This window comes from Doryrhamphus excisus, linkage group LG12 (genome assembly GCF_037039965.1).
Source record: "Doryrhamphus excisus strain RoL-2023G ecotype Guam linkage group LG12, RoL_Dexc_Guam_v1.1, whole genome shotgun sequence".
NCBI lineage: Eukaryota > Metazoa > Chordata > Actinopteri > Syngnathiformes > Syngnathidae > Doryrhamphus > Doryrhamphus excisus.
The window spans coordinates 2,276,566-2,304,353 of record NC_136368.1 but is presented as its reverse complement, the minus strand read 5'-3'; the positions used below and the strand labels follow the sequence as shown (position 1 = coordinate 2,304,353).

Here is a 27,788-nt window from a genome sequence, read left to right as displayed (position 1 = left end):
TCTCATCCGCTGGTAACAGAAGAGAAAACAGCCCTCATAAAAATGCCCAAATAGCATGATTTTCTACCATTGTCTTAACTCTTTTGGGTATGGATCTCACTAGAACTTCACAGATGGTTTCTGGAATCCTCTCTCAGGCCCCCATGACGACATGATGGGGCTGGTGGCTGCCAGACACCTTGCACTCCTCTTTCGTCTGTTTGAGCGATAACATCAAATTTGCATGTTCTCGCCGTGCGTTTGCTTCGGGTACTCCGGTTTCCTCCCACATTCCAAAAACATGCTAGGTTAATTGGCGACTCCAAATTGTCCATAGGTATGAATGTGAGTATGAATGGTTGTTTGCCTATATGTGCCCTGTGATTGGCTGGCCACCAGTCCAGGGTGTACCCCTGTGTGTAAAAGCCATGCATCGAAATGGCACGCACATCTCTAAATAATGCACAACGAACATGCTAACGAGTGCTAAGTGCACGTGCGGAGACAAATCATGCCCCCCCCTTCTTATTGCTATAGAAGTGATGTTGGCACCTCTTTTGGCTGGATGTCCGCAGCATCCTGGCCGGCTATGCCAGGGAAAGGGTCCAGGTGTTTTCTTCTTCTCTATGCCCGCCAACAATGAGCTTCATGCATGAGCGTTCCTCTTTATCAGTCCTTGCACCAGGAACGGGGGGAGGAAAAAAAGCAAAGAAATTGCAAAACATGCGCCGGGAGCCACATTTGCTTGTACATACCTGAGAAAGACAAATGTTGCCTGACACTTTGCAGTTGGCACGAGGAGAAACGGCGCAATGCCTGCCTTGTTAGCGCTACTGATGTGCAAAATGTGTTGCAAAACCACAAAGCACTCGAGAGACCTGAAAGTGAGAAGATACACTGCATGGATAAACACTATTTAGGCCGCTTCACCTGCTGGAGATGGACGCTAAAAACATAATGTCATGATATTATCCTTTTCTGAGGTCAAAGGTCAATGATGTTGGACGAGAGAGAGCCAAGAATTGTCCCAAATGTTGTGCTAAGATGCAGAATTAAGCTTTTGAATGGAATATTGCTATTTTACTGCAAGTTTGATCTATCTATCTATCCATCCATCCATCATCCATCCATCCATCCATCCACCCATCATCCATCCATCCATCCACCCACCCAATCATTCCCCTTGCAAACAGCATCTTTTAATGCTAATGCTAATATATTTGATGGCATTCAGATGACACCAGCATGACAATTGATCCGTTCCTTCTAAAAATCCATTCCGTGTGTCCGGGTAAAGGATGTTTGGATGCTGCCGCGCCAACAGCGCCAACAGCGCCAACAGCGCCAACCTAAGTATAGCAACTAATGAAATGTATAATTGCAGTCAGCGATGACCCGATAACATAGTTAGTCCGAGATTGAGCGCCCTCATTAGCGGCTGCTGACAGGAAGTCCGGGGAGTAAGCCACTTACGTGTGCAATGACGCTTGCTCATGAAAAGGTGTTTAACTTCATACTTCCTGTATTTACGTGGGGCAGCTAGGACGTTAGCGTTGGGTAATAGTATTGAAAAGGAACAAAAAACAGCTAAATTAGGCATTTGGACGAAACCTAAAATAAGTGTACCTATTTTTGGTAAAGGTCCAGGTGGGTCGAAAACAATTCACATCCACCACCACTCCAGACGGGAACCAATCACTGGGTGAAAATGATTTAATACGCAAGGCACACAGACATACGGGTGGAGCCGCTTTTCCGCTTTCCTTATCTGGAATTACAACAAAGTGGAATTGGAGTCATTTTGGAGTATAAGAGGAACAAAGGTGTTTATTGGTGGGACTCATGTCAGTCCAAATATTCAGATATTATGTTTGCTTGTGGGCTGCACGGCGGTTGAGTGGTTAGCGCGCAGAGACAGAGACAGCTAGGAGACCCGAGTTCAATTCCACCCTCGGCCATCTCTGTGTGGAGTTTGCATGTTCTCCCCGTGCATGGGTGGGTTTTCTCCGGGTACTCCGGTTTCCTCCCACATTCCAAAAACATGCTAGGTTAATTAGCAACTCCAAATTGTCCATAGGTATGAATGTGAGTGTGAATGGTTGTTGGCCCTGTGATTGCCTGGCCACCAGTCCTGTCTTTGCCCGAAGACTGCTGGGATAGGCTCCAGCACCCCACCACCCTCATTAGGATAAGCGGTAGAAAATTAATGAATGAACATTATTAGAGACCTCTCGATATGAAATAACACCCCTATAATCACTTTTACACACATTTATAGTAAACATAACAGAAAATAATACATTTAAGGCATAAACAATTAAGACATAAATTATATTTACATTTTTTGGAATGTTTCTGTTCGGTTTCTCGCATATTCGAAAAACATGCTAGGTTAATTAGCGACGCCAAATTGTCCATAGGTATGAATGTGAGTGTGAATGGTTGTTTGTCAATATGTGCCCTGTGATTGGCTGGCCACCAGTCCAGGGTGTACCCCACCAGTACCTCACCTTGTTGTGAAAGCTCACTTCTGGTCACGTGACCGGCGATGGGTCAGTGACATCATTGTTTTCTTAAAACCAGTGGTTTGCAGAAATGGCGGCGTTTTCAAATTTTTGTTTCAGAGCACCCAGAATCCTTTTCAGTGTTTGACAGGCTGGAATGATGGAATATGTTGCCGCTTTGACCTGAAAACATTTTTATTGCCCTTGAATTCACATGAAAATTGGCATGAGAGGAAGTGAACTCGATGTTGTCGAGTACACATTTTGATGTTTGTTTTTTTTCCCAGGCAGGGGTGTGACTGGCGTCTGTGTCGTGTGATTAAGGTTCAGGAACTTTAACCCCCATATCAACTTTGATGATGTAATCATGTGCAAGTTAGAGGGAGTTTTTGGGCTGTTTGGATCATGATGGATTTGAATTTGGGGCTGAATTTGACAAATATTCCAGGCGTCACACCGGCAACTCCAAACAGATATAAATTATCACCGGGACAAAGTTGCATTTTCCGGTAACCAAGCTGAGGCGCGCTAACATATTGCCGTGCAGCATGTTTAAACACGGTATATGACACACTGGTGAGACAACGTTCCCACACGGAAAGACTTCACTAAGCGTTTGAATCCTAAAAAGGCTCGTATGTAATTTTACTGCTGGTTGTAGCCGCAGGAAGCGTTTCCCCCTCTCATCAGTTCCAGACCTCATCTGCACTGCTGCATCCGAAACCGGTGGGCAGGGCAACTGTGGGAAGGTGGAGGTGTAATTTCAGATGCTTACTAACTGACCAGAGCAGCAGTTATCTGAGCTTCAAAAGCAGTGGCGGCGGCGGCGGCAGCGGCGGCGGGGCTGGAGTCAGTAAGACCAGCTGTGCCCCTCACTCCCAGCAGGGCGTGGGATCACCACGTGAAATGAACGGCCGTCCAGAGCCAATTAGCAGCCTTTTTTTTTCTTTACGGGGCCTTTAACTGTCTGTGGAATGTCTTCTAGTCGGTTATATCACATTAGGTACATCTATGAAGTCCAGTAGAGCCACACAATAATAATGCCGCCTACAGAGGACATACTAACTCCTTATTTGTAAAATCACAAATACTTCAACTTGCCGATATAGTTCATCTTCAAACAGCTAAAATAATACATAAGGCTAAAAATAACCAATTAGCTAAAAATGTCATCCAATACTTCTCTACAAGAGAGGAGAAATATGATCTCAGGGAAGAAGTACATTTGAAACACTTCTATGCTAGGACTACGTTAAAAAGCCATAGCATTTCAGTATGTGGAATCAAACTATGGATTGAGTAAGGACCTCAAATAATGCACAACGATATTGACGGTTACTATGGTACCCATTATGTCATTGGATGGTCATATCACCTCGTACTTTGGTATGTGACAAAAAAAAACAATTTTTAAAACTTAACCTATATTGGGAAAGCAGGAAGTGAACAAATGTAACAGTTACTGATTGTAAAAGTACCAGATGGAGGGGTAGGATTTAATAAGCTTTGCTTCTTCCTACTCTTTTTGGACATGTGGAACTGGGAACTGATTATGGGATGCACTCAATTGTAATCTGATGCATCTTCAAATGAAATTATTACCATTACCAAACTGAAGCAAGAAAAAGCCGTAAATACAGTGGAACCTTGGTTAGCATGGACTCAATCTCATGCATCATCTTGTCTGGTGACTTGGGTGTCTTAGAAATCAAGAAGAGTCACATAAAAAAAAAGCAAAAAACAAAAAAAACTTAGGAAAGCAGGAAGTGAACAAATGTAACAGTTACTGATTGTAAAAGTACCAGATGGAGGGGTAGGATTTAATAAGCTTAGCTTCTTCCTACTGCTTTTGGACATGTGGAACTGTGATGAAATAATGAAGTGAAATAAAACCATTACCATAATAAACTTTCATAAAGCTGATCATTATTATGTAAAAGTATGTATTTACCGAACCCACTGACTGCATATGGCTCTGCTACTTGCGTATGTCCGAGCTTCTTTTACATGGCACATGTGAGCAGCTTATTGTGTATCATAGCTCCGCTGTTAAGTCCCTAATAGGCCGCTAATCTCGCTCCGTGTTTGGCGTCCAGAGTTCACGTAGATTAAGGAGGTTAAGGCGTCTGAAAATGGATGCTGAGCTGCATATTATTAGAGGGCTCAGCAGTTTTTCAATGTGGAGTGCGGAAAAACGATACGATCAGTAACCTATGGGAACCTCGGGCGGTATATGTATGCTTTTTGGTGAAAGTTTGCGCAAAAAAAAAACCAAATAGTGTAAGCTACAATGGAACCAAAGTAGGTTCCAAGTGCCTGTGATTGGCTGGCCACCAGTCCAGGGTGTACACCGCCTCTCGCCCCAAGACAGCTGGGATAGGTTCCAGCACGCCTGCGACCCTCATGAGGATAAGCGGTAGAAAATGAATGAATGTTTTTTGCATGTAAAGATCACTGCAGGGACAAAACACGACTGTTGCTAGCATAGCAAGCTACCGAGCAAACTAGTTAGCCTCTCTAATTTACATATTCTAAAATAAAAGTGTTTGAAACAGATTGGGGAAGAAGGACAACCCGACCACTTCCACACCGAATGAGAGGAGAACCCTCCCCCCCTTCCATTTGTGTGGTGTATTAATAACACTACAAGATGCATGCCATATTGTATTGTACACTAACCAGAAAATGTACTCAAACCAAGTCAACATTTCGATGTAAACCAAAAAAAAAGACGCTAACCAAGGTTCCACCATCTGTTCAATCATCAGAAAAAACCTCTCAGGAAATATGCGACATATGCTTATCATGATTGGATGATTGGAAAAATAAATGAATGAATGTACCACATATACCACAATAAAAGAAAACCCAGCTGCGTTTCGTCGTGAGGTTACCACTTCCACACGCCAATGTGCCACCAAAGTACGGATAATTATCTTTCATGTCTCGCTCAGTCTCCGCACGAACGAGAATTGAAAGTCAACTTTCGCTCACATCAAGCGTGGGCCCCCGCCGGGGACATCACAGCTCCTTTAGCTGGATTTATGGGCCGTAACGTGAGGCGGCGTGCGCCCGTATTTCCTGCGTCGGACCTTGCTGCTGGCACGGTGAAAGACTGTCATCAGGAGCAAATGTCCCTTGTGATTTACCCGCGGAAAGAAACGATTGGCTGGCAAGGTCGGGATCATTCAACTCTTCTTCTCTGGATTTTTTAATCTGATATACTTGCTCTGTTTTTATTTTTTTATTTTATATTCATCTGTAAACAAAAAGTCTTCAGGTGGAATAAGTCGGACATTGCTCTATCGCTTCTCTCTCTCTCAGAACCGACACGAAATGAAACGCGTCCTCTGTTCTGGTAATTACAGCGAGCACGAGCACTTCTGGAGGGCCTCGTCTAGAAGGAGAGAGGCTAATTGGTGGCACGGCGACCTTGACACACACGTCTGTCCTCCTCTTGTCCAGGAGCATGGCGCAATCTAATGAGATCCAGCGCAAGAGTGGTTTTACCCAGATAATAATGCTGAGCTTTGATTGACACGGTCGGAGTGGTGTTCAATTAACTGTCAACATACGGTAGATGAATAAAGTAGTGATGGGAATGACATACTTTTATAATATACTTTTATACTCCATGTACAATACTGTCAACACTCTGTTTAGTCAATTGAAACTTATTCATTAGTAAAGTAAAATTATTTCTATATTATATCATTTTGGCTGCACGGTGGTTGAGTGGTTAGCGTGCAGAGTTTGCATGTTCTCCCCGTGCATATGTGGTTTTTCACCGGGTACTCCGGTTTCCTCCCACATTAAAAAAAAAAACATGCTAGGTTAATGGGCCACTCCAAATTGTCCATAGGTATGAATGTGAGTGTGAATGGTTGTTTGTATATATGTGCCCTGTGATTGGCTGGCCATTGACTGGGATAGACTCCAGCACCCCCGCGACCCTTGTGAGTATAAGCGATAGAAAATTAATGCATGGATGTTTTTAGCATGTAAAACCGTACAGTAATCCCTTGTTTATCGCAGCTAATTGGTTCCTGTAAGTGAATATTTTCTAAGTAGGATTTAATATTAATAAACTGAATATTTTTGTAGATAACCTGTTTATGACTTTCTAAATACAAGCCCTGTTGACATGAAATTGTCACTTTTACACCCCTATTGTTCTTTGTTTACATTACATTGCACAGGCTACGAGATGACTGCAGGGACAAAAGACGACCCTCGCTAGCATAGCAAGCTACCGATAAAACTAGCAAACTAGCTACCTTCTCTAATTTATGTATTCCAAAATGAAAGTGTTTGAAACGGATTGGGGAAGAACGACAAACCGACCACTTCCACACCGAATGAGAGGAGAACCCTTCCCCCCCATTTGTGTGGTGTATTAATAACACTACAAGATGCATGCCATATTGTACACTAACCAGAAAATGTACTCAAACCAAGGCAACATTTTGGTGTAAATCAAAAAAAGAAGGTAGAAAAAGAATGAATGAATAATATAATTTCTGAATATTAATGAAATTACCAGAGGGAGCCAGAGACGCCTCGAGACAAATATTGGTACTATTTTTTTAGCTACCCTTTGAGCGTTAAGTTGCTGCGTGATGAGTTTAGTGTTTGTACTTGTATTGAGTCATGGCCTCAGTATTTAAACTTATTTAGTAGTCGCTCTGAAGTAAAGGAGATGTCACAAGATTGGAACATTGCCATGTATAAGCTGCTGGGTTCAAAGTTCAAGAAAAAAGTAGTACTTCATACACCAGAAGAAGTTTAGAATTGAAGTTTTTTGCTTATGTTTAAACAACCAATCATGGAAAACACAATTTACTGTCTTTAAAGATACCCTTCCTGCTATGATGTTAAACCACCTGTATTTACATCCATGTAGGCGGCTCTTTATTGTAAATGTTGACAGCGATAGAGCAGCTTTGCTTCTTGATTGTGGCAACATGGTAGACAAAACTACTGCTTTTGCAACCGAAAATAACCGTGAATCATGTGGGAGTTGTGCCTTCTCCTGCCTCTGAACAACACTTGACTGGGCTGTTAATGGCTATAGTTGTCTCTTAAGAGCATTAATGGTTTTCACAGTGCATTTTGCCAGAAAGTGAGTTGATTTTTGTTTTGCTTAGCTGGTGTTGTAGGAGGGGGGGAGCGCACACATAATCTGCCTCAGTGGGATCGCTTTGTAATGGAGTTATTGACCTTTGTAGACCCAGCATTATGTGAGCACGAGTAATCCCACAAGCCAAAGAAAATGTAGATTTTTCTTTTTTTCTTTTTTTTTTTTTTTACAGAGGGTTTGTGTAGTACTTGTCGGGCTTGATCTACTAAGATTCCAAATAACGCTAAATTGCTTGAGCAAATAAATACATAAATAAATGAATAACAAATAATTTGAAAAAAAATTAATAAAAAAATTATTTAAAAAAACTTTTATTATATTAGGAAAGCAGGAAGTGAACAAATGTAACAGTTACTGATTGTAAAAGTACCAGATGGAGGGGTAGGATTTAATAAGCTTTGCTTCACCTCAAAGTCCCGCTAAATTTAAATAAAAAATGAATAAAAAAGAATTGAAAACATTAAAAATTAATAAAAAATTTATTTAAAAAAAACTAATTATAGTAAGAAAGCAGGAAGTGAACAAATGTAACAGTTACTGATTGTAAAAGTACCAGATGGAGGGGTAGGATTTAATAAGCTTTCCTTCACCTCAAAGTCCCGCTAAATTTAAATAAATAAATGAATAAAAAATAATTGAAAAAAAATAAAAATTAATAAAAATGTATTTAAAAAAAAACTTTAATTATAGTAAGAAAGCAGGAAGTGAACAAATGTAACAGTTACTGATTGTAAAAGTACCAGATGGAGCGGTAGGATTTAATAAGCTTTGCTTCACCTCAAAGTCCCGCTAAATTTAAATAAATAAATGAATAACAAAGAATTTGAAAGAAAATTAAAAATTAATTAAAAAACTATAATTTTTTTTTTTAATTATAGTAGGAAAGCAGGAAGTGAACAAACGTAACAGTTACTGGTTGTAAAAGTACCAGATGGAGGGGTAGGATTTAATAAGCTTTGCTTCTTCCTACTCCTTTTGGACATGTGGAACTGTGAACTGATTATGGGATTCACTCAATTGGAATCTGATGTTCTAATGAAATAAAACCATTACCATTACCATTACCATTACCATTACCATTACCAAAAGAGAAAATGTATCTGCTCCCATCACACTGTAATTAATACAGCTTATGGGCAAATAACATAGTATATATAAATATAGCGTGGCCCCCTCAGACATCCTATAATTCAAACAAAGATGCTATATTGAGTCCCAGACAGGCTTCGACACTGGAATGGAGGACACGGAACATGGAGAATATGGAATGAAACGTCTCTCTTTCAATGTTTTACACAATATTGGCTTTGTCACGACCCCCGTGTCTCCAGCTGCTGGTCGGCTGCAGGCTATTCTTAACAGCTGCACTTTTGTGGTCGTGACTCGTGGTGAACTGCCACAAACTCTTCAGAGGGATCGGACGCTAGCGGTAAAAAAATGACATGCGGTAAAGTTTTATGCCCGACACGGTAATAATAATCACTTCTGAAGCCGACGCGGAGGCCGGAATTCCTTACGGAGGGGTTCATTAAGGGATGAGAGAGCTGTGGCCGACGTAGTTGCAGCGAGTGCGCGTCCTCGGCTTTGAATTGTAAGTAAGCTTTGATGCCGTCTGTCTTGTTCCTGCTTCCCTGCGCTGATTAAAATTTTATACAAATATTCATCTATGCTTTGTAAGAGAATACACAGAAAGATATACAACACTATCCAAATCCATTTTTCCCATAAGAAATGATGTAAATCCAATGAAACGCCTTTTTATAATTTTACAATCAGAGTTTTACATGCAGAAAACAATTAGAAATACATATATAAAGTCATAGAAATGATTAACGAAAGGGATAAATCAACATTAAGGTACTTTTACCTTCAATGATTCTTGATGTGACTGTTCCCAAAGACACGATGTGGCAGTGAGATCAACATCTTCCTCGTCCACGCCACCTTCCTCTTTGGCTTTGAGTGATTTGTTAGCATTCAACGCGGTCACCCAAAATGGAGTTAAAGAAAGTTGCAAGTGTCATCATTTTGATAAAGAAACACAATTTAAAAAACAGGAAGATGGTTGAAGGTGTTGATCTCGCAGCCAAACTGTCTCTTTGGGAGCAGTCATCCTTCATTTATTCATTCATTCATTCATTTTCTACCGCTTTTTCCTCACGAGGATCGCGGGGGGGTGCTGGAGCCTATCCCAGCTGTCTTGGGTCGAGTGGCGGGGTACACCCTGGACTGGTGGCCAGCCAATCACAGGGCACATATAGACAAACAACCATTCACACTCATATTCATACCTATGGACAATTTGGAGTGGCCAATTTTTTGGAATGTGGGAGGAAACCGGAGTACCCGGAGAAAACCCACGCATGCACGGGGAGAACATGCAAACTCCACACAGAGATGGCCGAGGGTGGAATTGAACCCTGGTCTCCTAGCTGTGAGGCCTGCGCGCTAACCGCTCAACTGCCGTGCCGCCTTCAATCATCCTTCAGTGAAGGTAAAAGTAACCTTAAATGTTTATTATACATTAGAATTTAATTGTGGCCTTAACTTTAATTTCATGTTCCGTGGGCCATTAACAAAGAAGCTACGGGCCACAAATGGCCCCCGAGCCGCACTTTGGACACCCGTTCTATGTGTTTTATTTGATAAAATTTCCACCGATGGGTGAAAAAGTCTATTTTTTCTGTATTACTTTTTAAAATGACAACAAAAAAAACATTTTTTGTGAGCGCTCTGTATGCGGAATGACAAAACACTCAGTAGGTGGACGTGAAAGACAGATGGGCTTTTTTTTCCTTTTAAGAGAGCACTGATTGGAACGTCAAAGCGTTTCTCGCATCATTGATTGAGTGCTGACTGGAGGAGCCGCATCCCATCATCATTTCTTTTGTCTCTTCTTTTCCAAAGCAACAATCACGCCCACTCGGCACAATAACATGGACGGTGGAACAACGTGAGAAAGTAGACAAAAATCAGACGGAAACTTCCTTTCGGGATTCGTACGTATGTGAATTTTGCATTACTGTATGTGGGAAGTGCAAAGACGCATCTTCCCAATGGAGGCTCCTGAAGGCACCATGAAAGGATGAGTGATTTGAAGCCTTTGAGTGAAGTCATTCACAGCAAGTGTGGACATGTTTGTTTTGCGTGGTAGCATTCGAGCAAGCTAGAAGAATTGCTACACGATTCCAAGAAAATTCCCAGAATTTGTGTGGTTTCATTCCGTTTCCGAGCAGAATCCTCAATTGCGGACTTGGAACAGGCGTTGTAATAAGTCCGTTGATGAATGTGGTAAACTATCGCATGGAATTGATTGATTGCGTTTGGCAAATTGCACTGCCCTGCTCAGTGGCAGCCAACAGTCAGTAAAATTAATTATTGCACCAATTGGCTTCAAACCGGCCTTTTCCACATGCATGTAAACTCGGGATGCGCCGATCAGGGTTTTATGCTGCCGATACTGATCGTCCAATTAAAATGGACTGATACCACATGGCTGCGTTACCTGCCGTTTGATGGATGATCCCATTGTCACCCTCAAGTTCAAAGCTTTTTAACGCAAGATAGGAGGAGTACGATACCCAAGACATTAGTTATGGTTCCACATGTCCAAAAGGAGTAGGAAGAAGCAAAGCTTATTAAATCCTACCCCTCCATCTGGTACTTTTACAATCAGTAACTGTTACATTTGTTCACTTCCTGCTTTCCTAATATAGTTTTAATACTGAAATGCTATGGCTAGCATAACGTAGTCCTAGCATAGAAGTGTTTCAAATGTACTTCTTCCCTGAGATCATATTTCTCCTCTCTTGTTGGATGACATTTTTTCGCTAATTGGTTATTTTTAGCCTTATGCATTATTTTAGCTGTTTGAAGATGAACTATATCAGCAAGTTGAAGTATTTTGGGATTTTAGAAATAAGGAGTTAGTATGTTCTCTGTAGGCGGCATTATGAATTATCCTTACTGACCTTTTTTGCAGTACATTTAGCCAGGGAAGATTGCTTTTATAGTTATTAGCCCATATTTCCACACAATAAGTAAGATATGGTAGAACCAGAGAGCAATAAAGAGTGTGGAGTGATTTCGGTTTTGTTCAATATTGAAATATTTCTGGCCACCTCATGTTGTATATTTGTAATATGACGTTTCCATATAGGTTTCCAGATAGTATACAACAAACGAGGGCACGTGCTTCTATTGTCATCCAAACCCCGTGTGGGTCCGATCTTGTGGCCTTGCAGCCGTGTACCTGTTCTTTGAGATGAATATTAAAGGGGAAAAAAAAGGGCTTTATTTTTGGAAGAAGGGAGAACAGCTCCACTCCCGAGGCTTCAATACTTTATGAGGAACAAGGCCATTGCTTTGGTCAGTGTTTTAGTCAACACAATGTGCACACTTATTTGGAGTAGAGTCGTTACACAGTCTGCACAAGGAGGAACAGTGTGTTCTCACCATAGAAAAAAAGGATGATTGTTTCATTCTTTTTAAGCATATTTAGTCGGGATGAGCGAGTACATTTGTATCTGTTCACACATCTAAATCATCTCTAGCCGGAGTGAGGTTTTCTACAGCATCGGACACATTTTATGCGGGATTACCAGTGTTTAAGAAACACGGGAAGAGCTGCTGAGTGTGGTGGGAAATTCAGCCTATTCAGCCTGCTCTCTATTCTTTTATTGTTACAACTTGCCTTCCTTATACTTATACTTATACTCCGGAGCGACTTATGTATGTTTTTTTTCCACCTAATGATGCATTTTTGGCCTTGTGCGACTTATACTCCGGAGCGACTTATGTATGTTTTTTTCTACCTAATGATGCATTTGTGGCCTTGTACGACTTATGTATGTTTTTTTCCACCTAATGATGCATTTTTGGCCTTGTGCGACTTATACTCCGGAGCGACTTATGTATGTTTTTTTCTACCTAATGATGCATTTGTGGCCTTGTACGACTTATGTATGTTTTTTTCCCACCTAATGATGCATTTTTGGCCTTGTGCGACTTATACTCCGGAGCGACTTATGTATGTTTTTTTCTACCTAATTATGCATTTTTTGCCTTGTGCGACTTATACTCCAGTGCGACTTATGCATGGTTTTTTTCTACCTAATGATGCATTTTTGGCCTTGTGCGACTTATACTCCAGTGCGACTTATGTATGGTTTTTTTTCTACCTAATTATGCATTTTTGGCCTTGTGCGACTTATACTCCAGTGCGACTTATGTATGTTTTTTTTCTACCTAATTATGCATTTTTGGCCTTGTGCGACTTATACTTCGGAACGACTTATGTATGTTTTTTTTCTACCTAATGATGCATTTTTGGCCTTGTGCAACTTATACTCCGGAGCGACTTATGTATGTTTTTTTTTCTACTTAATTATGCATTTTTGGCCTTGTGCGACTTATACTCCAGTGCGACTTATGTATGTTTTTTTCTACCTAATGATGCATTTTTGGCCTTGTGCAACTGTTCTCCGGATGTTTTTTTTTCCACCTAATGATGCATTTTAGGCCTTGTGCGACTTATACTCCAGTGTGACTTATGTATGTTTTTTTTTCTACCTAATGATGCATTTTTGGCCTTGTGCAACTTATACTCCGGAGCGACTTATGTATGTTTTTTTTTCTACCTAATTATGCATTTTTGGCCTTGTGCGACTTATGTATGTTTTTTTTCTACCTAATTATGCATTTTTGGCCTTGTGCAACTTATACTCCGGAGCGACTTATGTATGTTTTTTTTCTACCTAATGATGCATTTTTGGCCTTGTGCGACTTATACTTCGGAACGACTTATAGTCCAGAAAATACGGTAGTTCCCCTTTAACGTAGCATATTTGCATTCTACTGACCCGGCCAAAATGACACCATTTTCTATCATAACCATTTTCTGATGTGTCCAACAAGATGCCATTTCGAGATGTACATTGAAATGGCTTGAAAAGTACGCTTAAGCACAACTAAAGTAGGTATTTTTTTTCCTACAGCACTCACACCTGGAACATGTAAAAACATCCATTCAGTGCTGACAGCCTTTCATTAACTCGGTGGTGAAAACGCTGCGCATCCTGCATGTATCCTTTTAAGCCACTTAAAAATATGCATTAAAAACACTTTAGGATGCGGCGCTACAGGTGTTGCTACGGATGGCGGTCTGCTCTCTAATGGCCGATGATTAGACACAACATTGCTCACCTCCGGCACAGCTGAAAGAACAATATATGGAAAAGTTTCTCTGTAGTGTTTTCTTTTGGTGGTATGGTTTCTCTTGGACGTATGGAAAGTCCATCAGCAAAGGCTGACCCTGAGGAATCCCCTCTGGCATTGAGACTTTTGGTTTTAACTGTAGTAGAATGACGTCTAATCGGTTCATTGGTTAGCATTGGAGCATTGAAGGGGGTTCTCCGGTATGATACCGGGCTTCCTCCCAACATGAATGCAATTGTGTTTGACTGACTGATGATCTGGCATGGTCTCCCCCGCCCCCCCCCCCCCCCCCCCAGTATGGAAAATTGACACATGAGTGGATGGAGTCACTCATCACAAACATATGGGTTTATCCTAAAGACCAAGCTATGAAACCAGTAACCCCTCACTGCTTCACACTTTGACGTTTGTGGCTTCACTCTGTTACGGTTTTTCAAAAATCGATTCATGAATAAATATTTTTTTGTGGTTGAACATGGCGCAAAGTGACTAATTGTATTGCATCTGTTTTGTACAAAATCCTACCTATAGACTTTGTTTGAAACAATATAAAACACTTTATCTAGTGGGCATAATAATTCAAACAAACCAACAAACAACGCCAAAATGTACCATGAATTCAGTCGCACCCATTAGCTGCAATGACATATAGCGGCACGGACTAGTCTCTGAGGACTGGGCATGAGTAAACTCGCAACCAGCTTACCAACCCACTGGAAATTGCAGGAAGTCATTACTCAATATAACAGTTTGACTCACAGTTTCATGTTGCAAACAACACTAAACTCATCACACTGCAACCTAACACTGAAAAGGTACCTCGGAAATGTACGTTACATACATTCAAATAACAGAAGCCTCTAGCAGTTCATCGGAGGACAAGTAACATGGATGGATGGCGTCGCAATGCTGCCACTGGAGCACAGGACCCGGAGGGAGGCTGACATCATTGCAGCAACCCAATGATTGAATTAGTCAGATGCAATACCTTATGGGGAAAACGTTAAGACAGTTTGTATTGGTACATGTGTGTATATTCCTGAGGTATACATTTGGGGTGTTAAGTTGCTCTGTGATGAATATAGTGTTGTTCCGTGAGTCAGACTGTTTTACACTGTTATATATAAAGTTGTGGCTTATACAATTTACAGTATCTCAAGGGCAAGATGAAGGACAGTTGGTGTGAATTACAATGAAGTCCTCTGAGGGACTTCCTAAATGTATGAAAAGTATATGTAATATAGATATGGTTAGCATTTGCGGCTTATATGATTTTTATAACAGTTTTGGAATTTGAATGAAAGACTCGGGTCATACATGACTACACGTATGACCCACAAGCCGTATGGTTCCAAGCCCCGCCTTGAGCATGAATTACTAGCCAACTGCCATAAATAGGCTGTCAACATTTCACACAGCCCACATCTTGGCTCTCAAGGAGGCAAGACCGTCGTCACTTTGGGGTTTTAAAGTCATCCTGTCGGCTTTCTGGCAACGTCATGTTTCCATGTTTCGCCCCCCCCCACTGCCGCCCGATTTTGTAATTTGCTTTGTGGTGCTGGATGCCGCCTCTTCAAGGCACAACCGACGTGATCCACAAATGAAGCAATGCATCCTGTCAATGGAGTCGCATGTTAAAAGCCGTGTTTTTACAACCATTGACCCCCCCCCTCTGTACCTTGGACATGTTGGAACTGCTCCACTCGGCTCCCACCTGATGCGGCCCCTCAGCGGCTTTATAAAGCATGTCACTTTCGAGGCCGTGCCCCCCCCTTTTACCCTCCTCCCCCCATCTTGTACTCTTTGTCCCAATTGCTTCTTGCTGTTTTCCCTCACTCTTGCACTGGGGTCACCGTTTGAGCTTTGGCCTCCTGTGTGGGCGAGGGCGGGAGGTCTGCGTGGATAGAAATGAAGGGGGGGGGTAGTTTTACCGGCGTATGTCGGCAACGCCTGAGATCATTTTTGCTGCACTCGGCAAGTCCTGGCAGGACTGTCAGGAAGCTGTAATTAGGACGGGAGGTTTAACTCGGACGAGACCCCCCCCTCCCTCATCCGCCCCAACGGTCTTGTGAGAAATGTCTCACATTATTTTTGTAATTAGGTGTGCTTGAGTAGGTTGTGGTCCTGTCGTATTTAATGCACTTCACCCTTAAAGGGGAAGCACATTCCCTCCCAATTTGTTGGGATTTAAAAGCAACTTTTCCCATAAGAAACAATTACATTGAATTAATCTGTTCCAGAGTAAAACTGCAGCCAACAGTTTACAGACAAGGCATTAGCATTATTAACAGCCATACAAGTATGTGTAGTTTAACCACCTTACTATTATTAAAAATTGTAAAAAATAGAGGTGCCCAGTTTAGTTCCAAACTAGAGTTTAGTATTAACTAAACTATAGTTTAGTACACTAACTATAGTTTGGCTTTACTAGCCAACAAAAGTTGGTATCTTCCACGATAGTAAAAGGTTGTGCAGCTCCATTGTTTCCAAGATGAAATCACAATTACTTTTGCTCTCAGGTCATCAAATTCAATGATGATAGGAACAAGCCCCGGGTCACTGGCTATTCTATTGTGAGCTATTTTTTTTCATGTTATCATCTTTATTATAACATCACAGTTTCTCATATTGGCCCCGATATAATTATCTGTCTGATTGACTTATTGGAATGGAATTTTTGACCACTTTTCCCAAATCTGAAATAGACACAAGGCCGCTAACAGAGCTTCTCCACTCCATGTTTGCCCTGAGAGCTTTAGTGTTGGGGACTTTGTCTTTCCACTTGATATGCATGACGTGGCGCAAAAGGTGGCACCGCAGACTAGTCTGGTTCCTGATGTCTCCATGGCAATTCTTTGTCCTTCAAGGTGGTTTTAGAGCTGGAACGGTACGAGCCGGAACGCCGCTTGTATGTAAGGAGATCCCGTCCTGTTGTTCATTCGTTCGTTTTATACTGATTTTCCTCACGAGGGTCGAAGGGGGATGCTGGAGCCTATCCCAGCTAGTGGGGTACACCCTGGACTGGTGGCCAGCCAATCGCAGGGCACATATAGACAAACAACCATTCACACTCACATTCATACCTATGGACAATTTGGAGTTGCTAATTAACCTAGCATGTTAATATGCTAATAACTATAAAAGCAATCTTCACTGGCTAAATGTACTGCAAAAAAGGTCAGTAAGGATAATTCATAATGGCGCCTACAGAGAACATACTAACTCATTCATTCATTACCGCTTTTTCCTCACAAGGGTGGACGGTGGAGGCTGGAGCCTATCCCAGCTGTCTTCGGGCGAGAGGCGGGGTACACCCTGGACTGGTGGCCAGCCAATCACAGGGCACATATAGACAAACAACCATTCACACTCACATTCATACCTATGGACAATTTGGAGTCGCTAACTAACCTAGCATGTTTTTGGAATGTGGGAGGAAACCAGAGAAAACCCACGCATGCACGGGGAGAACATGCAAACTCCACACAGAATTGAACCCTGGTTTCCTAGCTGTGAGGTCTACGCGCTAACCACTCGACCAATTGTCGCAGTTCATATTTTATGCTAATTACATGATTAATGTGCGGAGCAAAGCTGGCTTTATTACCACAATCTTCATCTTTAATTACGATTTTCTCGAGGACATTTTCCATAGACTCAATCTCAGTTAAAGATCACAGACCAATCCCCCCGGTGTCCCACTTGCATGCGTTCCCACCTACTCTCTCATCCCTCCTGGCATGTTGGCGCTGCCACGTTGGCAGCCCATCAAACCACCAACCACAATCTGTGACTATCAGCAGGGACCAGGGAATTCTCTACACATTTTCATGGATGGACTTCATTTTTTATAGAAAAGTTGGTTTTAATGCTCCTCTTCTGGTGTAAACACGGGTGCGAGGGATGTGAATTTGACTGAATTTCTTTGATTTAACTCTGGCGGGCATTTTGGACTTAATTACTATATTGACTCAGCTATAAAAGTATAATAAAGCAAATACTAAAAGTAAATAAAATGACTTGACAAGTCATTTTATTTACTTTATTTTGTGGTTAGCGCGTAGGCCTCACAGCTAGGAGACCTGAGTTCAATTCCACCCTTCTCTGTGTGGATTTTGCAGGTTCTCCCCGTGCATGCGTGGGTTTTCTCCGGGTATTCCGGTTTCCTCCCACATTAGGTTAATTGGCGACTCTAAATTGTATGAATGTGAGTGTGAATGGTTGTTTGTCTATATGTGCCCTGTGATTGGCTGACGACCAGTCTCGCCCGAAGACAGCTGGGATAGGCTCCAGCACCCCGCCGCGACCCTCGTGAGGAAAAAGTGATAGAAAATTAATTAATGAATGAACGAGTTAGTATGTTCTCTGTAGGCGGCATTATGAATTATCCTTACTGACCTTTTTTTGCAGTACATTTAGCCAGTGAAGATTGCTTTTATAGTTATTAGTCCATATTTCCACACAATAAGTAAGATATGGTAGAACCCAGAGAGCAATATTTTAATAAATGACTTCTGGAGTTGTTTTGCTTGATGGCGGTTGTGTTCTTCAACCAAACTTGCTCAAACTTTACGGACACAGTGCCTCTAAAAATCCGATTTTGCTCTTCAAACTTTGGTTATTAATAACAGCGCCACCATGCGGTGTGTTTGTCAGGAAAGTAACAGCACAGTGAATGTTGTGACAAATGTTCCCAATTTTATTGCAAATGTTCAGGAGTTTTTTTTTATGATCTCTAATGTACACTCTGGCTTCTCTTTTATTTGCAGTCTGGTTATTAACTTCCTGTTGACATGAAGAAATAGAATCAGAGGTGAGTTTAAGTTCCAGTCGAGACATACCAGACCAGGTCTTCCTGCCTTCTGATCCGTCTTTCTGCTCCAGGGCCTCCCAGCTGACATCTGGGCTGACCCCGGCCTGGCCCCCCCCGGCCTCGCCCCCCCCCTCCAGTTCCTCCAGCTGCAGGGCTTTGTTGCCCCAGAGTAATGAAGTCCAGCATGAGGCAATGGCGGAGGCTTGTGCTGGTAGGAATGTTGGCCTGGGTTCTCATCTTCCTCGCCGTCTTCTCCTACTTCCTGGACGCCCGAGTCAACGAATCCCTGACCTCCGCCGGCACGCTGCTGTCCCAGCATCCCGACACCCGCCGCCTGGCGTCCATACAGCAGAACGCCCTGACGGGCTCCAGACCCGAGCCGGCTTCAAGCCTGACCCCGACTTATCCCGGAGATGGACCGGGATTGGAGACTCACACCAGCTCTGTGACCCCGGGGTCCAGCGTGGAGGTGAGCAGGAACCCTAACAGCGCTCTCTACGCCAACTATGGCAGCCAGGAGACCAGTCCTCAGGACTACCTGGACCCCCAGACTCTGGCTGCGTGGTCTTCTTTTGGCACTGAGAATGTGGGCTCTCATTCGAGTCGGGACAGAACTTCCCAGACTACGGAATATCAAAACCATGAGAAAAAAGCTCCCAACCAGGGTGGAGAGGAGGAAGAGGAAGATGCAGATGAGGAAAGAGGAAACAGAATGCGGACTCTCAGGAGAGCCGCTGACGCCTCCTCTGACCTGGAGGAGTACTACTTCTCCAAGTCGGCTTTGGTGGTGAAGCGCCTGTGGCAGGGCCGCATGTCCGCCGACATGCTCAACCCTCGGCTGCAGCGGGCCAGGAACGAGTACGTGAAGGCCAACAAGCACCACGTGGTCTTCAAAGGGCCCCGCCGGGCCTCGCAAAGCGCCAAGGAGCTTCTGTGTCAGATGAAAGCTCAGGCCCCGCTCAGCACGGTGGACGGGTCTGAGCAGCCTTTCTCCTCGTTCGGGTGGGCTCGCCTGGTGCCTTCACTGCCCCTGGAACAGCTGTACAAGACTCAGGGGCGGAGCAGCTTTCGTACGTGCGCCGTGGTCTCCTCGGCGGGCGCCATCCTGCGCTCGGGATTGGGGAAAGAGATCGGTGAGTAGAAGGAAACACGCGGCTTCTTGAATTTGTGGTGCGTTCAGGGTCACTTCGTGAATAATTCTTTCATTTCAACACGAGTTGGACTTTGAATTACGTATGAATGCTGATAGCTGATGCTGAGCCTCTTGCAGTCAGTGAATTTGTGATGCATTCAGGGTCATTTCCTGAATCACCATTTCACTCTCTTGAAGTTCCTTGCTTTTCTTTTTTTTTATTATAAATATTTTTTTAAATTATTTTTAAAATTATTTTTTAATTATTTTTTTAATTATTTTTTTAATTATTTTAAAATTAATTATGAATTATTTATATATTTATTTTTTTCAAGTTCCTTGATTTTTCAACTCGACATGGACTTTCTCATAGCAAGTGCCTGCAAATGCTGCGATGACATCGGTCACATTTGTAGTGACTTTGTGGTGCGTTCATGAATCATCACTCGAAGTTGACACTGATGCTTGCATATGCGAGTTGCACCTAAATGCACTTAGCTGACCCAGTAGAAAGAAATTGATTTAGTTGTAAGCCGGAGTGTCCTGTAGTTTTTTGAATTTTTGGTGCGTTCAGGGTCACTTCCTGAATAATTGCTAGAATTTTAACACGGGCTGGAAATACAAAGTAACGACAGTCGGCTTGCAAGATGGACACTCACTGCATCATAACCGTTAGTGTGTTGCAGTTATTGAATTTGTGGTGCGTTCAGGGTCAATTTCTCAGAGGAATTGCACGGGAGTAATGATATAGCGGACCTCCTGGAGTCCACTGCTTCTTAAGCAGAGTCTCCTGCAGTCCCTTGTACAGTATTCTGGGGGTGTGTTCAGGGTCAATTACGGCATTTTACATGAAGGAGACATGACAGATGGCATCTCAACATCTCATCACAATAGCAAGCACGGTGCTTTTGAGTGTCAGGTTTTGTGTTGAAACACCCACGCTTGTGTTTTCGTACGTGTGGTCATCCTCCAGTAACAAGGTGCACCTGATCGGAAGCGCAGGAAGTGAGTGTCATGCACACACACACGTACGCACACACTAAAAATCCCCCAAAGGCCAACTGTTGAAGTTTATAAGAGCAGTGAAGTAGTTTCCAAAAGAATAACAAAGTTGATTCAAAGGCTAAACCTGCACGCTCTAATCAAATCCAATAGTTCATAAACAGACTTTTTACTTTTTACAAAAGTCATGACTGGCAGGTTGTACAGCCTTTTTTCCTATCAGGGGTCTTCAGTCCAAGACCCTCCAGGAGAACCTGCGTCACGTATAGCATCCTTGCGTTCCAAGAGTCCATAGTTTAATTCCAATTCTTTCCATTCATTACCTCTTGATGACTACTTCTTCATGTGCAATGTTTTACCGCCACCTTGTGGTATACTCAATGAACAGCAGGCTCAGACTCTCAATAATCATGCAACCATATATTCATATCTATTCATATTATTTATCGATATTTATATATTATATTATTATATTATGTATATTTATATTTTTATAATTATAATTACATTATATATACATAATTTTAATGTATAAATAGATAATTTATAACAAATATATAATATTTATATATGTATATGTTTATATAATATATTTTATTTTTTATTATATTATATTGTTTATATTTATATATTTATAATTATAATATATGTAATATTGATATATAAATATATATATGATATTGATATATAAATATATAATATAAATATATAATTTTATATATATATGTATAATTATATTATTTATAAAGATATACTTGTCATAAATCCCAACCTATTTTTGTATATTTATTACATTGGATTTCTATTTATGTCATTTATAGTTCAACAAATGATGGGTACTATACTACTTTTATGATATACATTTAAAAATGAAGTATATTTGTAATAAATGTCTACATTTTTGGAAGGCCTGGCCTTGTGAATAATTGAGTTTTCTGGCACATACAGCCCTTAAATATGACTAATCAGAATCCAACATATTTATTACAAATTCAAAATCACTTATACTGTTAAATTTTCACATCAATAAAAAAAAAGTTAAAGTATTTTTGTTGCATTTGTCCAAACAAAGCGACCGTTATTTGTGCCAGGCATTAAAATGAACAAGAAACTGAAGAAACAAGGCTGGTTTAATACTTTCCCCCCAAAAATAACACAAAGTAGTAAGCTTTTTTTTTTCCTAAATTTAACACAGCACCATCTGCTGGAGCTGAAAGGGGACTGCAGTGGCAGCACTCATTCTCACCACCAGAGGGCGCTTCGGTACCATTGTGTATGACATCACCTGGCCGCACGTTTACCAAAAAGAAAGCCATTTTGTGTGCACGTGCGTCCGCTCATTCAAATGTAAATGATTCTATGACATGAGTCATGCTTGCACTGTGTTTTTGATGCAAATAAAAATCTTGAGCAAGCGTATATACTCTCACACGGCAAAGTATTCATATCTTTTATTGTTTGCGGAGGTTGAAGTGGGCCGTTTGGAAATATCCTGTTTGATTTGCATTTTTCAGACGCTCACGACGCAGTGCTGAGGTTCAACGCCGCGCCCACCGAGGGCTACGAGAAAGATGTGGGGAACAAAACCACTATAAGGATCATCAACTCGCAGGTGAGAACACACGCAGAACGGAGGAGGACTTTGTGTTGACGATAATGCAAACAATTATTGGGATGGAAGGTCAACCTAAATTATTTTTCTCATTATGGTCATAGTTTGGGACTTTTTGCATAATCATGGGCATACCTTCGTATGTTCTACTACTGATTACTAAAACACATTTGTTTTCATTCTGATGAATGATAAGTGTAATTTTTCCTTTGGTGTATACCATGTCTATATATAGCCTTAGGACATGATATGCTGTTTCTCTTTAAAAATCAGTCAAAATCATAAAAAATGACGGGTAAATTTTTTTTTTAAAAATGGCTGGGATTGAATGAGTTAACGGGTTGAATTAAAATATTTGGGAAAAACCATGTCGTGGTTACCACTATTGATAAGCCAACTCCTAAAGCATTTTGTTGTCTGTGCTACTTATTATTATTATTATTATTATTCTAATAATTATAAAACAATATCATCTACAGATTCTGGCAAATCCGAGGCATCGATTCAAAACCAGTTCTCTTTACAAGAATATCACCCTGGTGGCCTGGGACCCTGCACCTTATACTCTCAACCTCCACAAGGTAAATACGTGCCAATGGAAGGACCCGCCTCCTAAGCGACTTTAAAAAAAATGCTGTATGCAACACAGCAGATGTGTCATGTTACACGTATCGTTTCGGAAATTGGGATTCGGACCATATCGGTTTTCGGCCAAAAAGTCAATATGAGACATCCCAGCTTATAAGCGATTTGTGCAGCAAATGTCGCTTTTACTTGCAGGCGGCATCGAAATAAATGTGATGATGTTTTCCATCAGCGTATTGTCTCGGAAAGACGTGGAGGAAATGAAATGTCCGCACTATAAGATAATGCCGTGTTCCAGATGGAAATTGACCGACATTCCTTTTTCCCGCCGTATATTTGCGGCCAGAGAATCAATTTGTCCAAGTTGCTCTTGAGCAGCACCCGGGAGGCATTTTTCACCAACACATAATGGAGGACGAGCGTCGGCGCTCCATTAATCATCAACGCTCTCTAACACAGATTGATTTTTGTCAGAGGCAGCCAGACAGAAAATTTCAACTGATTCCGAAGCACTTTAATTTCCTATCAGGCGACGTGGCGTTCGTACTGTACAGTGTACGGACTGCGTGCTCTCGGGGCCTTGACATGCATGTCCACGTACACAACATCCTTCCTGTTTAGATTTGCATGCTGTAGAAATCATCATATTTTATTTAGCATAAACAGAGAAACCGTATGCTAATCTTCTAAATAAAACATCAAGTTGTCGGAATGATTTGGGCCTGAATGTTAGGTTAACTGGCCGCTCTACATTGTGAATGAGAGTGTGAATGGTTCGATCCATATACGTATATACGAAATATTTTATTGATTTCTATATTTATTTATTATTATTTATATATAATAATAAATAATGATAAATAAATATATAAATAAATACAACATTTATATATATTTATTATTATTTAAATTAATTTATAATTCATTAATAATATATAATAATTATATATCATTAATAATGTATTAATTATATATATTTATTATTATTTAATTTAATTTATAATTAATTAATAATATAATAGTTATATATCATTAATACTATATATATATTATTTTATTTAATTTATAATTAATTAATAATATATAATAATTATATATCATTAATAATATATATATATTATTTATAATTAACAAACCACTATCCATTATTTAATTATATTAGTATTAATATTATATATAATTTTTTCACTTATGTATTTAGTTAATTTTTTTTCATCGCCAGATTAGATTGATTGGAATTTTTACAAAATAATAACCCTGGCTGGCGACCAGTCCAGCCTACCAGCTGGGATAGGCTGACTTCGGGTGTCAATCCGGATCCTCGACCGCCCCTTTTTTCTCCTTACTGACTTTATTGCGGCCTAAAACCTTTCACACATTTCAAAACCGTCCAATAAGAGATGAAAAAAATCTGTTGTTGTTCTTTTTGGTGCCTTCATCGTTAGTGGTACGCCAGTCCTGACTACGACCTGTTCGGCCCGTATGTGGAGCATCGCAAGTACTACCCGGGCCAGCCCTTCTACATCCTGCATCCCAGCTACATTTGGCGTCTCTGGGATGTGATTCAGGGCAACACTCGGGAGAACATTCAGCCCAACCCCCCCTCGTCTGGATTCATAGGTGAGTTCACACGTGACCTTTAACCCTGTACCCTCTGTACCCTCTGTACCCTAGGAGCCAATATGCCCTTTAGAGTCATTTGCTCCTTTCATGTGACTGTTTGGATCAGGGGTGGGTAAGCGTCTTAATCCGGTCCACCTGGCATTTCCGAATTCCTTTTTTAATTATTGCTGCCGCAAAGCATGCTGGGTAGCTTGTGATACTCTTTCGCCCAACATTTTTCCTGTGCTTGTGCATTTTTGCTTGGTCGCAAAATATGTTGAGGAGCTCATCAGAGAAGTAAACAATAGCCAGTGTTGCAGTGTTCAAAGTTCATATTCCTGATGCCGCTGGACTACCCGGCATGCCTTGCGGGCATTTTGAAATTAGCGCTTAGTTGCCTGTCATCCACTTGGCAGTAGTAAAAGTTGATTGACTGTATGTGATGCGTTAACTTGCTGTGTATGTGTTGTGTTTTTGTTTTGTTGCACCGTGAGCAAGTATGCTGTACACCTTACAATCAAGTGGGGAAACAGCAATAGTAAACAAACAACAGCAAACACTGGCCAAGTTGCATATAATTTACCTTAAAACTTACCATGGTATGTGTTGTGTTTTCGTTTTGTTGCACCGTGAGCAAGTATGCTGTTCTCCTATTCTGTACACCTTACAATCAAGTGGGGAAATGGCAATAGTAAACAAACAGCAAACACCGGCCAAGTTGCATATAATTAACCTTGAAACTGACCATGGTATGTGTATTGTTTTTGTTTTGTTGCACTGTGAGCAAGTATGCTGTTCTATTCTGTACACCTTACAATCAAGTGGGGAAACGGCAATAGTAAACAAACACCAGCCAAGTTGCATACATTTATGTAATCTTAAACCTGACCATGGTACGTGTTGTGTTTTTGTTTTTGTTGCACCGTGAGCAAGTATGCTGTTCCCCTGTTGCAATCAAGTGGGGAAACGGCAATAGTAAACAAACAGCCAAGTTGCATATATTTAACCTTAAACCTGACCATGGTATGTGTTGTGTTTTCGTTTTGTTGCACCGTGAGCAAGTATGCTGTTCCCCTGTTGCAATCAAGTGGGGAAACAGCAATAGTAAACAAACAGCAGCCAAGTTGCATATATTTAACTTTAAACCTGACCATGGTATGTGTTGGGTTTTCGTTTTGTTGCACCGTGAGCAAGTATGCTGTTCTCCTGTTCTGTACACCTTACAATCAAGTGGGGAAACGGCAATACACACGGCCAAGTTGCATATATTTAACCTTAAAACTGATCGATATATTGATAATCAAAACAGTCCAATCATTTTGAGGGTTATTTTTTTTAAAAAAAGTAATGATTTGGCCTGCATGAGAAAGCGGTAGCGCTCTTTGACCGCATGTGCTGTGCAATACAACACAGCAGCAGCAGAACCAATGTTGTACCACACACGCCGACCTTTTTAAAGGTAGACAAAGCTGCTGGATGGAGATGCCGCCCTCTTGTGGTTGGCTCCAGCACTTGAAGACGCTGCCTTTAGTCGATGGAAGGCGTTAATTGGAGTCATTAGGCTACATCGTTATCTGTTGACTAAAGTTCCATGTAAAGTTGCGGCGATTGGACCAGTGGTCCCCGAGTAAGGTACCGTGTTACACCGCCCCCCCCCCCTCCCTCTGCTCATTTAATCCTCGCTAATGCCTGAAAACAGCCGGCGGGGTGTGGAACTGTGGATTAATATCCAACGATAGCGTAGTGTCGTTTTTACACGGCCGAATGTAAATAACGCTAAGCTGCCATCGCCTCATTTTTCAGTTTTGAATAACCAGAATAACCACGCGGATGATGTAGTCCACATTAAAGCCTGGACATGTACCTCAATGGCGAGGACACTACAGCTTGAAGAGCTAGTTGTATTGTACGTATGTATCATGGTACATGCATTATGATTATGAATATGATTGTTTTATGTGTGCTACAGTCGCGCACAATTATGCCAATTTTATCCGATGCGTTTTCCGAATATCCATCCTGTTTCCATGCCATATATAGCATATATTGTCATATTATTTTATATGTATTATGCTATATTTAAGTTACATATACCCTATAATTATGGTATATGTAACCTCTAGTTATGCGATATTGTAGTTATATTTATGGCTTATTTTATGGCTGTATTTTTGTTATTCGATATGTATGGTATATTAAAGACATTTATCAAATTGTTATCGTATAGTTATATTGATCTTATATTTATGCCATATTTAAAGCCCATCTAAGGAATATTTATCCTGCATTTATCATATTTATTACATATTATTTATAATATTTATTATTATAATATATGTTATTATATTATATTTTATTATATTTGAGTACCTATATTCATGGCATATTTAGCCAATATTTATTTATGGCAAATTTAAGACATTTATACTCTCGTTATGGTAGTTATTGAAGTTATATATTATCCTTTATTAGGCCGTATTTAAGGCTAATTTGTCCTGCATTTCTGGCATATTTTTCTATATTTATTATGCTAAGTTATATATATATATATATGCCATATTTAAGGAATGATATTTATGGTATATTTAAGACATTTATCCTTCAGTTATTTCATTATGTTTAAGATACATTTACCTTTGTATTCTTGGCATGTTTACGTTATATTTGTCCTATATTTTTGCCATATTTATCCCGGAGTTATGTTTTAAGTTAAATATATCCTGTACTTATGGCATATTAAAAACACATTTCATCATTGTTATGTTTTATTGAAGTTATATTTATGCCATATTTATGGCATAAATATAAAACACATTAATCGTAGCTATGTTTTATTTAGGTTATATTTATCCTATATTTACGGCATATTTAAAACGCATTCATTATATAGTTATGTTTTATTGACGTTATATTTATCCTGTATTTATGGCCTATAGAATAATATCCATGAATATTAACCATCAGTGATGTAAGGTTGAAGGCTGGCGAGGCACTGAGGTTTTTAATGTGAATTCAGGTTGCTTATGTAAAAGGATAATAAGAGGAGGACGGGCGAGGCTCAGCCCCCACTGACCGCACGGCCACGGTACCCAGTGGGATACGGGGAAGCCGACTGCTGTGTAATTGACGTAATTGTAATTGTAATTGACTCGGAAAGATGATTGTTGGGTCGGGGGAAAGAATTGTAGTCCTCTGGTGACAAA

At 40.8% G+C, this 27,788-nt stretch overlaps 1 protein-coding gene across 1 annotated transcript in view; it reads left to right on the top strand.

The window, feature by feature from the left end:
• The window catches only part of st6gal2a (ST6 beta-galactosamide alpha-2,6-sialyltranferase 2a), a 37,949-nt gene that overhangs the window by 3,394 nt on the left and 6,767 nt on the right, over nt 1-27,788 (top strand). The window contains exons 2-6 of the mRNA XM_058081930.2: nt 18,609-18,652; nt 18,724-19,785; nt 22,301-22,398; nt 22,878-22,979; nt 24,429-24,603. Coding sequence (XP_057937913.2) covers nt 18,825-19,785; nt 22,301-22,398; nt 22,878-22,979; nt 24,429-24,603 — 1,336 coding nt within the window. The 5' untranslated portion in view covers nt 18,609-18,652; nt 18,724-18,824. The remainder of the gene's footprint in view (nt 1-18,608; nt 18,653-18,723; nt 19,786-22,300; nt 22,399-22,877; nt 22,980-24,428; nt 24,604-27,788) is intronic.